This window comes from Gymnoscopelus microlampas (genome assembly GCF_963454915.1).
Source record: "Gymnoscopelus microlampas genome assembly, chromosome: 22".
NCBI lineage: Eukaryota > Metazoa > Chordata > Actinopteri > Myctophiformes > Myctophidae > Gymnoscopelus > Gymnoscopelus microlampas.
In genome coordinates, this window is record NC_139959.1 from 20,792,939 (window position 1) to 20,806,534 (window position 13,596).

Below are 13,596 nucleotides of genomic sequence, written 5' to 3' on the forward strand. Positions count from 1 at the left end.
CACTGCACTAAGTATAATGAATTCCAGTTCCTTGCTGATGACGACAACATGCCCAGAGGTCCTGACTTGAGCCACATCAACATGAAATTCAGGCCCCTACTGTGAAGCCCAGTCAAAGCCAACAGCCCCGAGATCACACCAATATCCTAACTAACTATGAAACGCCATTTGTTTCAAATGACACATGGGATGAGTCATTGTGGTCAATGCGCTCCTCTGCCACAAGGCCCCGATATTATGTTACATTATTTTCAGAGACATCCGTCCGTCAATCAGCCGTGCCCCTGCCGTTCAGAAAGGCATGCTTCACCGATGGCTGCTAGTGTAGGGAGAGGCTGGGAGGCTGGGTGTTAGAGAAAGCTGTGTGGCAGATGAGTTGGGAAGGTCAGACGTTTGTCTGTGTCTGACTAGGTCTGTGGAATTTAGCAGGCCAGGGCTGTGTGTCCAGTTCCATCGATCTGACAGCAACAGAGAGCCTGGAAACCATCACCCTGCTCAGTTCATAAATCAATGTTTTTCCTTGCTCAATATCCAGGATCTATGCAGTGGGTGACACCACATTACACAGTGACTGTAGTCGGTCTAGGTTTTACCTGTTACAGTAACTCGATGCATCATTTAACCCAGTGGTTCTCAAACTTTTTCATGTCAACGACCCCGATAACTCTGTAAGTGTACAAATGGAACCGTAAAGGTCCATTTGGTTTGTCGCCGGCACATACGCCAAGTTTTAGATTCTTCCTGATTACCCTGTGAACATTTGGCAGAAATAGACGAACATTCACCAAAAAAAGACAATCTAGCCTCACAACGCATAGCAATGCATTACTCAGAGTTGTGCTATAGATGTGCTATATTTTGCTGACGAGATTTGTTGTAGAGGGAAAAAATTAGGGGGCCAAATATAGAGCCCTCGGGGACCCCGGTCAATGAAGTATAGTTTAAGACTGTAAGACTATATAGAATATTAATTGATGAGAAAGTCAATATTGTGCATTGAAGGGGTCTGTAAAAGTAATTTATGTATATGTCCCTATGTGTTTTATGTTGTTTTCCAAAAATGTTGTCATTTTGTTTATTCATATTTAGACTACTAGCCTTTGTGTACTGCATAGATTAAGCCTGTCCGAAATTGCTAAAGTAAATGATGTCTTGATATATGTTTTTTGTTTGTTTTTTTGAGCATATTGTAGTGATAGATCTCGGCTTACATATTGGAATAATAAGTGCTCAGGGGCTTGAAGAGGTTGGTTAGGTTACCACTGGTTTAAGTGGATACAGTGCAGTGTAGCAACACATTTTGGTGTGGGCATGACGATGGTCAGTGTGACACATCCTAGTGGCACGACCAAAATGCAGCAATAAATCCATCCGTCGATTTCTAATTGTATTTACATGTTACTTTTGCAAGGGATGATTTGATAGGCTGATAAAAATGCTTATGCAACCTGCCTAAGAAATTTCAATTCAAGGGAAAAACTCTGTAAACGCACACTCACACGCTAGCATGCTGGAACTGAATGGAGTACATTGCCAGAAAGCCATACTAACTAGAGAATGTTCTCCACACTTCTCTCTCTAATCATGCTTGTCCTCTCCACCAATACACAGCAGCCTCACTGTACAGTTCTGCTTTGAGTGTACAAAAAACCCCATCAACAAATCTGGTAGATAATTTAAAGACAATATGTGACTGAAATAAGCCAAGTTTATGGGGTTAATTCCCCATTGCACATTCTGTGTTGAGTCTCAACCTAATTCTAACCATTTAACCTTATTTTTATATATATCTTGTTTTCTTATTTTATTCCTATTTTATTTTATAGTGTTTTATTTATTTTATTTTATTACAGTCCAGTCTTATTCTTATCATTATCTTGTGTTGTATTGCTGTTGCACAGAACATGCATTTTGCTGCTTGTACCTGCAAGAGTTGAGTGACAAATATACCCCACTTGATTCTTAGATTCATTATTCCAGGTGGAATTGAAAATGAACAAACAAACACTGACACTGAACAGACAAAAAGCAGAGAGCTTTACAGCTCACATCTGGTCTGGAAAAGCCTCATGAATGGAACAGTTCTGCGGATTTCAGAAGAATTAAAGCCACTCAAACAGCCAGGAGTCAGCCAGGGTCTGAACTTGGCGCTAGAACTCTTTAAGCCATTATACTGATTAATCACAGAGGCTCAGAGTCTGCCGAAAGTCCCATGCCTCAGTCGACTTGCTTCCAACATATTTCAGAAGCACTGTCTTTTTTGGAAGAAAGTCTTGCTAGGCTAGCAGCTGACCTCAGCAGGAGGTCAGATCTCTACAATGTGCAACACTTACATTTAAGGAATTTACCTGATGCATGTGGCTTGCTGTGAATGTGCAGGTAGGGGGATTCAGCTCAGGAACAGATGGAGCACAATGCCGCATAGCAGCCAGTGTAGAATAGATTAGAACCAGGCCTCTGTGTGATATCTAGGGCAATGGTTCTCAAACTGGGGACCAGGGACCATCAGGGTTCCATGAGGGGGTTCCAAATGGACCCTTAACGGGTGTGTAACTCTGGGAGTTATGGCAGTGGTTCCCAAACTTTTGTAGTTCGGCTATTTTCACAATATCTATCTGTGGAACCGAGTCAGACTAATTGTACTAAATGCCTACAATTCCAAGTGCTTGTCAGGGTGGGGGGGTCCCCAGTCCAAAATAAATATGATTATTTTGGAGGCTCGTGGACTGAGGTTTTGGAACCCTTAGTCTAGACTCTAGGGCTCTACGGCCTGAATTGTACCAGAACAAGGCCTGCGTTGGACGTCATAAATGTTTCTGCACAGCTTTATTCAATTTAAAGGTAAACATCAAGTTCCATGTGAACCGAGAGGTGGTCTGAGGGCAGAAATTAAATGCCCTGTGTCCATCTGACAACAAGCTTAATAGCACCCCCCCCCCCCCACTCCAAAAATACCCCCAGTATTACCTCAGGAATGCACAGCTAACTCATTTTGCAGGAAAGTATGTAGCTTTGATGAGACGCTTGCATAAGACATTTCCACGTGTGCCTTCAGCACTATCTGATACTCAGCAGGCACACACACACAGACACACACAAGCACACGCGCGCTATTGATTACTTTTTTGTCAACGTGAACAAAACAATCTAAATGATTTTTATTATCGTGTAAATGGATTAACCACTTAAGCCTATGTTATATTTCCCTGATCAATGGTGTTGCACAAAAATAGGAAAAAAATAGCCAATCTACAAGCTCACAACACACACAACACATAACAATGCATCGCATTGTGAGCGTTTTAGTTAGGAGATCGGCCATAAATATGCTATTTTTTAGAAGAAATTTTCACCCAAAAAATCTATTCTTTAATTAAAATATATTGTATATATCGTTGCTGTCGGGCAGAAACCTCTTATCTCCATATTCTAACTTTGTATTTTTTGAAATTGGTAAAATTAACACCCTACTTTTTTACAATTGATTAGTTTGATTACATACACATCCCACTACATGCACGTCACACATGCATGATGTGGTCACATGGGAAAGCGGTGCTATGAAGAGCCCTGGGGCTACAACTCCTCACTGGTTCACAGTTCACTTCACGCTTTGCTTCAGATCAATGGCTCATCAAGTTCATCCAACTCTCCACTAATGACCTGGATTTTCTGGACCAGTAAGCAGCAGCAGGTCTTGGTTCCAGTCATCAATGCAACACCGACATCAATAATCCACCAAAGTTACAACGTCCAATCTAAAAGTATATTGAAAGTATAGTTTATAAGTTATTAAATATGTCTGTCAGTTCTTTGTATATCTGCCTTGTGGTAAATGTAGTGGTATTTCACTCAACTACAATTCAAAGCCAAACAGAAATGTAATTATTATTTACTGTACATGTTCCAATGCTCAATTCCAAAAACACAATTAAATCGTTAATCGAAATTACTTGTACTATATGACAATTAATCGTCAAGTGAAATGCCATGATCGTGACACAGCCCTATAACAACATGCCGGATGGATGGCGACCCGCTGGTTGAAAAAGCCTGGTTCTTCTAGGCTGAGGCTCATAGCCTGCAGGTCTGTTGGGCTAGAAAGCTGTAGAGTAATGTACGCATAGCAGCTCAACCCAGCCTTTGATGTGGACCTGGCAGCTAATCTCACTCACAATGCCAGGTCATGCGACGCCAAAGCCACACACACACACACACACACACACACATGCATAGTTCAAATAGCTCCATAATAGGAGAGGGTTGGCTGCAGTGACATTGATTCAGCCACTCTAACAACACAAAAGTCTCTTAACAGCTCAGATCAGAAACGTAATCTATCTATGCAGTCCTTGAATCAACACAGTGCTATTCAGTACTGTTTACTTCTACAACAACTTGACGGGAGCGAGAACCACTTGAATACTGGGAACTGTAAAGTTACATTATTAGTCATGGTAAAAATGCATTATTCTAATTAGAGTTGTTGCGATACCGACTCCAGTATCGGAAAAGCTGGTATCGGTGAGTATGCCAGTGTATGCCATTCCGATATCACTTCATTTATCACATGATGATGTTTCATTTACAGTCATATTTTGATTTCTTCAGTTGATATCGCACGACTGTTTTTCTTATTGTACTATTTACATTATTATTTTACTTTAACGATTATTAATGGAATTTTGTTTTATTTATTCCTAGATCAGTGGTTCTCAAACCTTTTAATTTCAAGGACCCCCATCACTCTCAGAGTTACAGACCTGTAAGGGTCCATTTGGAACCCCCGCAAGGAACCCAGATAGTCCCTGGACCCCACCTTGAGAACCACTGTCCTAGATTTGTTTAAATTACACACTGGTATCGGTTCGGTACTCGGCATCGACCAATACGAAAGTTGTGGGTATCGGGAAGGAAAAATTGATATCGGTAGGCCTACATCTCTAATTCTAATCAAAAAGGGATATTTGCCTTATGGCTTGTGTCAACGGCTCTCTCCCAAATCCCAGGATAACCTCACCCTGTGGTAGAGGGCCTTTCCAATAATGGTTAACCATAAAGAACACAGAGCAGGTACTGTAGTGGCTGCTGCCACAACAAACCATGGCATCAATGAATTATTCAGCGACTGAGTGTTTAACCTATAACCACTTAAGACCTATATCGTATCGTTGCTGTTGGGCAGAAACCTCTTATCTCCATGTTTTTTTCGTAAGTTATTGCCCTACTTGATCATACTACAGTGTCACACAAAAGTATGAAAAATAGCAGATCTGCAAGCTCGAAACGTGGCGCGTGTTGAGCTTGTAGATCTGCTACATTTGATGCTTTTGAATTTGAATCCTGAAAAGACAGAGACAATGTTCTTCATCGTATGAGGAATAGCGAAGACAGCAGCACTCGCAACACATCGTGACTTATTGAACTTTTAAATGTTTTGAACATTGACATTAACTTTTTTCTCAAAATGTTCGCCTAATGAAGACATGTCCAAATTAGGGACACCAGGGATGTAATGTGGTTACATTGCCCAAGACAATTAGGCACCAAAGTTTGACTGGCCGTCTTGGTATCAGGCGTCAAATGAAAATCTAATTACGTGGAGCTTGGGATCAACCTTGAGATCAGCATGGGAACGGTGTAGCTCCAGGGTGGATCTCAGACGCCATGTGTCCAGCCATGTGACGTCAGTCATCTATGTATATAATGTCAAACTGTCAGTGACATATCTTAAGTTATCTATGACATATGATGACTTCAAATTTAGGCTAGGTTTTGGCCTAATCACAGCCCCATTGACTTCCATTAGAAAATGAAAGTCTATAACTATTTTGTGGAGGTACAGTAGGCCTACTTCTGTGCCATACTGGCAGTGTGCGTACACATTGCATGTTCCGTGCAGGAAGTTTTGCGATCATTCATTTTATGTTAAATGTTTATTTTGTCATCACATTTATTCTCATTTATTCTTTGTGTAGGTTTTTTGGATGCATCATCGGGGGGCTTCGCACTCACTCACTCACACACACACACACACACACACACACACACACACACACACACACACACACACACACACACACACACACACACACACACACACACACACACACACACACACACCAAAACAAAAATGTCAAAGAGCCAAAACCAGTGGTGGAAAGTAACTAAGCACATTTACTCCGTCCAATTTTTTAGGTATTTTTACTTAACTGGAGTATTCCCAATACTTGTACTTCTAATCTACTCCACCTCAGAGGCAAATATTGTACTTTTACTCTACTAAAATTATTTGACAACTTTAGTTACTAGTTACTTTGTAGATTTAGATTATTATTACAAAACATACAGTACATTAACCACTTCATTGTGTCACTTTCTCAGCTATTTTCAAAAGAAATGGAACATTCTCCATAATGAGTACTTTAACTTTTGGTACTTTATGTATATTTTGATGGGAATAATTTTATATTTTCATGTATAGCGTATAGTCCCATATGGTCTAGCGGTTAGGATTCCTGGTTTTCACCCAGGCGGCCCGGGTTCGACTCCCGGTATGGGAACTACTCCTTTTCGATTAATTGAGTATAAAGGACCCCAATTGAAACAAGCCATAGGCTTTCTTGGGTTTAAAATCCACTTAGCAGACCTTGTATTGAACTGTAGCCTACTTTCCTGTGCTTTTTCTTTGCAAATTCTTAATAAAGTATTCAATCAATCAATCAAAAGTATTTATTGCAGTATTGATACTTTTACTCAAGTAAAAACCACCACTGCCAAAAACCTCCTGGAAGAACTTTTTTTTTAAACTCCACCTTACCTTCCCAGTTCTCTGCCGGGGAGGATGCTGTAGTGGTCGGTGAACGGCTCATTGACGATGGGGGTCTTGATGTCCGCCAGCAAGCCTCCAACCCCTCCACGGCTCTGCTTCAGCTCTGCGGCCGGGCCGTAGTGACACCTCGGCGGGGGGGTCCTGGTGGTGGTAGTGGTGGTCGCCTCGGCGACCCCCAGGAGGGAGGGACACTCTGGGATCATCGTTGTTTAGTTATTCACCTGGCCAGAACAGAAGCGATCAGCAGCGACAAACGTCCCGAAACCAGCTGTTGTTAATGTTGAGCTGCAGACAAACTCTATGATCTGTCGTTACAATAAATTACAATAAAAGTTAAGAGTTCAAAGTGTCCACATTCTGTGTAAATGTCGTTGGATTGCGTTCATCCTCGGTATAAAGCGACGTTAAAAGTGTAGACAGTTGTTCAACGGTCAACCGTCCAGGACTGGATTGAGGCTTGATCATCACATGCAGAGTGAGTGCCGATCGGGCGTCGGTCACCATGGAAACGACGCTCATTGACAGCAGAGTCGACCATTAAGGGTGGAGTTACTCACTGAGGAGGGCGGGGCTTATACAAGGCCAGGCCCCCCCAACCACAACCCTGGGCATTCAAAAAAGAAAAAACTATATTAACAACTCCTGTGACTAATTAGTAATCAATCACACAATAATCATTTGTAGGCCTGTTTAATGCCAAGTTCAGGAGCATTCTATGACAGATACAGTAGTAACCGTCAGTGGTGGAAAGTAACTAAGTACATTCACTCAAGTACTGTAAATAAGTACAATTTTGAGGTATTTCTTACTTTACTGGAATATTTCCAATTTTCAGTACTTTTAGTACTTCTACTCCACTACACCTCAGAGGCAAAATATTGTACTTTTACTCCACAAGTATTTGAAAACGTAGTTACTACTTTGTAGATTTGGATTACAGTATTATTACAAGACATACATTAACCACTTCAGCCCTATATACAGTACATGTCAGAATTCAAAATTTACTTGAGTAAAAAAAGTACAAAAGCATGAGTATCAAAATATACAAGTACTAAAGCATTAAAGTATTAAAATCTTTTGAAAATAGAAGATCTACAAGCTCACATCACGACCTTGTAGATCTTCTATTTTCAAAAGATTTTAATACATATGCTACTGTATGATAACTTGTGAAACGGGAAATTCTAAATAATGATGAGTACTTACTTTTAGTACTTTAAGTATATTTGTCTTTTGGACCATTCAGGTCCTTACATTTTTTCAGCATAATAAAACATCTCAGTATAAGACACTGTATGCACTATATTCTACACAGAACGTTCTGTTTAGGCATACTGAGTTTATTGTGCATTAACATGAGCATGCACAATAATATCCTCAGTGTACTGTTAATTTAACTGTACACAAATGGATCTGTCCCTTTGGTTACATGTGTACACTCTGTATAAAAGGATAAATGAACACTGGGGATTTCACTGGAGATCTGTACAGAGACATGCTTTCCACCATTGTAAAAATAAAAAATATCTATGATGTTATTGTTCATTCATGATATGATTTGGTGTGTGTTGTCAGTTCATGCCAGAGATGATGGAGATTGTCAAAAGCTCCCTCCTCTGGTCATGCAGGGCAGTACATGCCAGAGATTTTTTGCTCAGTGCTGAGGTCATTTAGGTCAACAACAGAAACCATAGTGTGTGTGTGTGTGTGTGTGTGTGTGTGTGTGTGTGTGTGTGTGTGTGTGTGTGTGTGTGTGTGTGTGTGTGTGTGTGTGTGTGTGTGTGTGCGTGCATGTGTATTGTATAGGTAACATTGGACATATTTTATGGTCCAATTCCTGTTTCTTGAAAAGTTTACTGTTACCCAAAACTTTATTGAAATTAAAATGTTTATTCATAATTCATGCTTAAATTATCCAGAAAAGCACTGTATTTGTAAAACTAGAGTTTCAAAGATGAATAATTATCAATAAGAGAAAAAATATTTGTCTTTAACAGCAGCCTAATTCCCTTCTTCAAACTGCATTTTCTCCCCACAATAATGAATGTGACTTTATAAACTATATGTTAATGTTCATGTGAATAAATGTTTGTGTTTAAAGGATCCCGTTAAAGGCACAGGAATCCTAAACACATCTGCTGTATTTCCTGTTGATGGATGTTAGTTTAGGGACAAGACCAGCAGTTGAATAACAAAGAAACATTTTTTTATTGACATTCGCCAACAGTTATTATGATGAGATGAAGCAAAAGCACAGCCTGAGTATTCAGTGACTGAATGAAATAATACATAAATAAATAAAATAAATAAATACATTATTTTAAATAAATAAACAAACAAATAAATAAATACATAAATAAATAAACAAACATATCCATACACAAAATAATGAATAATACAAAAGAAGCATGCATCAACGTGAGACAGTCATCAACAACTTTGTTATTGATCCCTTTCTAAAGTGGAAAAAACAAAACAAAAAAAGTTAAAAGTCACAATGAAAAAATGAATCAATTGCTGCCCTGCTTCCCATATAAGAGTCCATGACGCATAATTTCCCCATAAGCTTCATACTTTTGCAAAACATTTCTGATAGCTGCATCGATGCACTTTAAATATCAGTGTTAAATATCAAGGGTCATTTAAGGGGAGGTTTTCTCTCATGGCCATCCATTGTTTATTTTCTGAATAAATAAATATTATTAATAATATGCATAGGATCTATAACATGTGTAGGCCAAGATATACTCTGCATTAAAATTTTCCATGAAGCCAATAAAAATAGAATTGAGAGTATCTTTATCTTTAAATCCAGTGAATAGACATTTCCATCAAAACCACAACAAAACCAAAGTTCTACTTCCTCTTACACATTATTTCCTGTACCAGTACCTAAGCTTCTTAAGAATGTCTTCTGTAGTGTATATGGCACCAACATGGCGGGGAGTGGCTTAAGTTTTTTTGGGGTGACCACTGACCATTCTGTCATGAAAGGGGTCGCGGGTTCAATCCTGGCAAAAGACACTTCTATCAAAGTGTCCTTGAGCAATACACTGAAGCTCAGATGAGCGCACAGGGGGAGATGTAAGGGGTTAAGTGTACTCAGAGACACTTGGACACAGAGGGTCAAACCGTTGACCTTCTGATTCCTAGCCAACCTCTCTAACCCACTGGTTCTCAACCTGTGGGTCGGGACCCCCCCCACCCCCACCCAAAAAAATTAAAAAAGGCCATTACTCAAAAGTAATCAACAAACCATACTATAAAAACTGGTCAAACATTGGCCAAATTGTCAAATAATATGAGAAAGAGGGGAAAAATGGTGTTAATAGGCAATCTACAAGCTCACAACGCCTTGCAACGCGAGGCATTGTGAGCTTGTAAATCTGCTATTTTCACAATATTCATCTGTGGAACCGAGTCAAACTAAATATAACTTCTCGATTCCAACTGCTTGTCAGGGTTTGGGGTCCCCAGTTCAAATATGATTATTTTTGGGGGGTCACGGCCTGAAAAGGTTGAGAACCACTGCTCTAACCACTCAACTATGGCTGCTCTCAAGTGACACTGCCGTGCGATGGAGTATAAAAGTCAACTTTCTAGCTTAGATCAAAGACAAAAGAAATACACAAATTTCAAACGTGAAGGCATCTAAAATGTAGATCATAAAAAAGAAGGCAAAACTGCACAGATGTATAGAAAACCTGCAAATAAGAAGTCTTTACAGAAACAAGTGGCGTTAAATCCTTTCTATTACTCCTGCATACAATGCAGTATATACTGTATAACAATGATCAAAAAACATATACAAAATAAATACAGCAAATACAGCAAAATAATGTAAACACAGCAATTGCACAATGTAGCCCCATGTTCTGTCAATCATACACAGCAAATCCATTTACATTTTTATTCACTTAATGGAACGGCTTGAGAGAGTAGGCTGTTTTGAGCTTTATAAAAGGGGTTGGTTGGATCCTGTATCGGGGGGTGGGTGTCAATGGATTCCCCCCTCCCCTCCGAACGGGTTAACAAAGCTGCTCAAGCTTTGTTACGTTTAATCATTTGTCTGTTCGGTCGTTTTTTTTGTCTGTGGCCAAAGTATCTCAAAAAGTAAGCTGTGCACATTCACGCTCCCAAGAGGAAGATACCTCTTGACCTTTCCTCGAGCGGCATGCATGAGGCCAAATTTAGGGCCAATTGGCACTAAAACCCGCGGTGAATCGTGGATATAGCCACAGCTAGAGGGTGTCATTAGGCACAACGTAAAGTTCCATTTTTACTCTCTCAAGTTAAGTGCAGGATTAAGTCCAGGATTTTGCTGTGTAGAGTCGCTCGGAGGAGGCCTGACTGTACCTCAGTAGCACCTCAATGTGTCCACAGGACCATCTCACAGAGAGAGAGAGAGGAGGAGAAGAGACAGAGAGAGAGAGAGAGAGAGAGAGAGAGAGAGCGCGAGAGAGAGAGAGAGAGAGAGAGAGAGAGACCCAGGACTGCATCATCATCATTCATCATATCATCTCTGTCGTGTGGAAACCTCAAAACTGTTACTTTTCACGATTCAAATAAAAAAACAGCAAAAGTAGCAGATCTACAAGCTCAAAACGCGGTGCTTTCAGATCTGCTACTTTTGATGCTTTCGTGTGATGCTGTAGTATGATCAAGTAGGGTGTTAATTTACCAAAAAAAACTAAAAGCTAGAATACTATGGAGATAAGAGGTTTCTGCCCGACAGCATCAACATGGTCCTCACCACCTGTGCCTCACATTTCCAAAAGCAACAGAAGCCCTGTGTAGTCATACCTTTGTACAATTCTCAATAGGCCAAGGGATTTGAGACGTACAGTAACGTGATGGCACGGCGACCTGGCACAGTGATTTGGAATAATGGAGGATACGTTGTGAGTCCGTAGCCCGCTGCGGGTTCGTTCTTCCACCACCAAAATAAAGGAAAAATGCGGTCAAAACGACGGCAAAAGCATTTCAAGACGCTCAACCCATACGGAGGTCAAGGAGATGTTTCGATCAGACTGAGACGATGAACGACTGCCCGACTTGGTTGGCTGCCTGGTTGACAATGCAGCAGCTCTTTGAGGCAGAGGAACGGAGTAGAACAGAATCTTTATTCTGCCTGTGATGTAGTCAGGCTGGGCCGTTAACCATCCAGGAAGACCCTTATGCATTATGGATACGATGGGACAAACTGGAGGGGGGGGCAAAGCAGGCTGGAGTAAAAGGCCTTAACTATTGCATACATTACATTGGCTTGTCCAAGTACCCTCTCCCCCATATTACAAACATCGGCGGCACACATTAGGCCTATATTGGACAGATGATGCAGTTCAATGCATGCATTCAAACTTTTTATGAATTAACTTGATTGCTTTTTGTCCGAAACCCATCCATCGGGTACAGTAATACTATATATAGTAAAATGTTTAAAAGAAAGCAAAGCCATTGTATTTGTTACTAGTAATTCACAGTCTTTACTGAGTAATAGAAAAATAACAGGTCTCAATGCCGTGCCATGGATGCCACCTGCTGTTACAAAGGTCTTCAATAGGCCCCGATCGATGCCTTACATACTTCCGAGTTCCAAGCGCAAAGGTACACAGCAACATCCGTAATGTTCATTCAACTCTGCGAGTGTACAAATGGACCCGTAAGGATTTTGCTGTGTACCCCCAACAATATACAGTAAGATAACACAGATCCACATGACTGAGAACTCAGAACTTAGACTCCTTCCAACGATGTACAGTGAGTCAACCATAGGATGGAAATGTTGGGTGTTGATTGTAAGAAAAAGGAAATTCCCTTTGTTTTGTTTGAGTTTGTTAGTTTTTTTCCCCCCATAGTCAGGGTTGTATAGTTTGGTTTGGTTTGCATGTTCTGTTCACTCCAGGCCAAAGGTGCTGGTCTCCTCCACAGCGATGAGCAGCTTCTCATACAGCATGGTGTAGGACGGGTACGGGGGCAGGTCCAGACGGTTGAAACAAGTGTGAGCCCTGATGGAGAGACAGACGGACAGACAGACAGAATGAGATAACATCGGATACACTGTCTTTCTCCATAGTTTATTGCACCATATCCCAAAACGCCAGGTTATAACACAGGCTGGAACTGGTTTTATAGACCCAAACTGCCTTTTCGGCGCACGCGTGCGCACACACACACACACACACACACACACACACACACACACACACACACACACAAGTTAACACAACTTCCATCGTTAGCCTTATTGAGCGCATCCCTACCCACCCACCAATGGTAAAGCTCATAGCTAGCTACGGTATATCTAAGTCAATATGTCACACTTCCATTGTAGCCGTGCTGAAACTTGTGTCCAGCTCTGTGTGTTTGTGCTGAGCACACTTTGCTTCCGGTGCCGTTTGGCTGACTCAATGTCCCACGCTGCCACGGCAAGGTCAGAGGAGAGAGCGCACGCCTCGTCCAACAGCGCTCTGTACACCAGTAGTTCTCAAACCCTGTCATGCCAAGGACCCCCAAATTGATATGTATTTGGCTGCCGACCGCTATCTGAAAAGGCTTTGCCAGGGACCCCTAAAATTACCAGATGTACAAGCTCGCAGCGCGGCACAAAGTTACACACACACATGCATGCGCACGCACGTGCGCATGCATGCACGCACGCGCACTAATGGCTCAGAGTCTCTGCCTGATGACCAAAAGCCTAATATCTCCCCCGGTCAAGGGGGAATTCCCCTTTAGGCTATTGGATAAGATGTTGGCTT

At 41.1% G+C, this 13,596-nt stretch overlaps 2 protein-coding genes across 2 annotated transcripts in view; both read right to left on the reverse strand.

Moving 5' to 3' along the window:
* Positions 1-7,211, reverse strand: part of stk17a (serine/threonine kinase 17a) — a 42,921-nt gene extending 35,710 nt beyond the window's left edge. Inside the window, exon 1 of the mRNA XM_084048575.1 lies at positions 6,821-7,211. Coding sequence (XP_083904701.1) covers positions 6,821-7,035 — 215 coding nt within the window. The 5' untranslated portion in view covers positions 7,036-7,211. The remainder of the gene's footprint in view (positions 1-6,820) is intronic.
* A 5,520-nt stretch (positions 7,212-12,731) lies between these two features.
* The window catches only part of hecw1a (HECT, C2 and WW domain containing E3 ubiquitin protein ligase 1a), a gene marked incomplete at its 3' end in the record, with an annotated part of 89,045 nt that continues 88,180 nt past the window's right edge, over positions 12,732-13,596 (reverse strand). The window contains exon 29 of the mRNA XM_084048126.1: positions 12,732-12,843. Coding sequence (XP_083904252.1) covers positions 12,732-12,843 — 112 coding nt within the window. The remainder of the gene's footprint in view (positions 12,844-13,596) is intronic.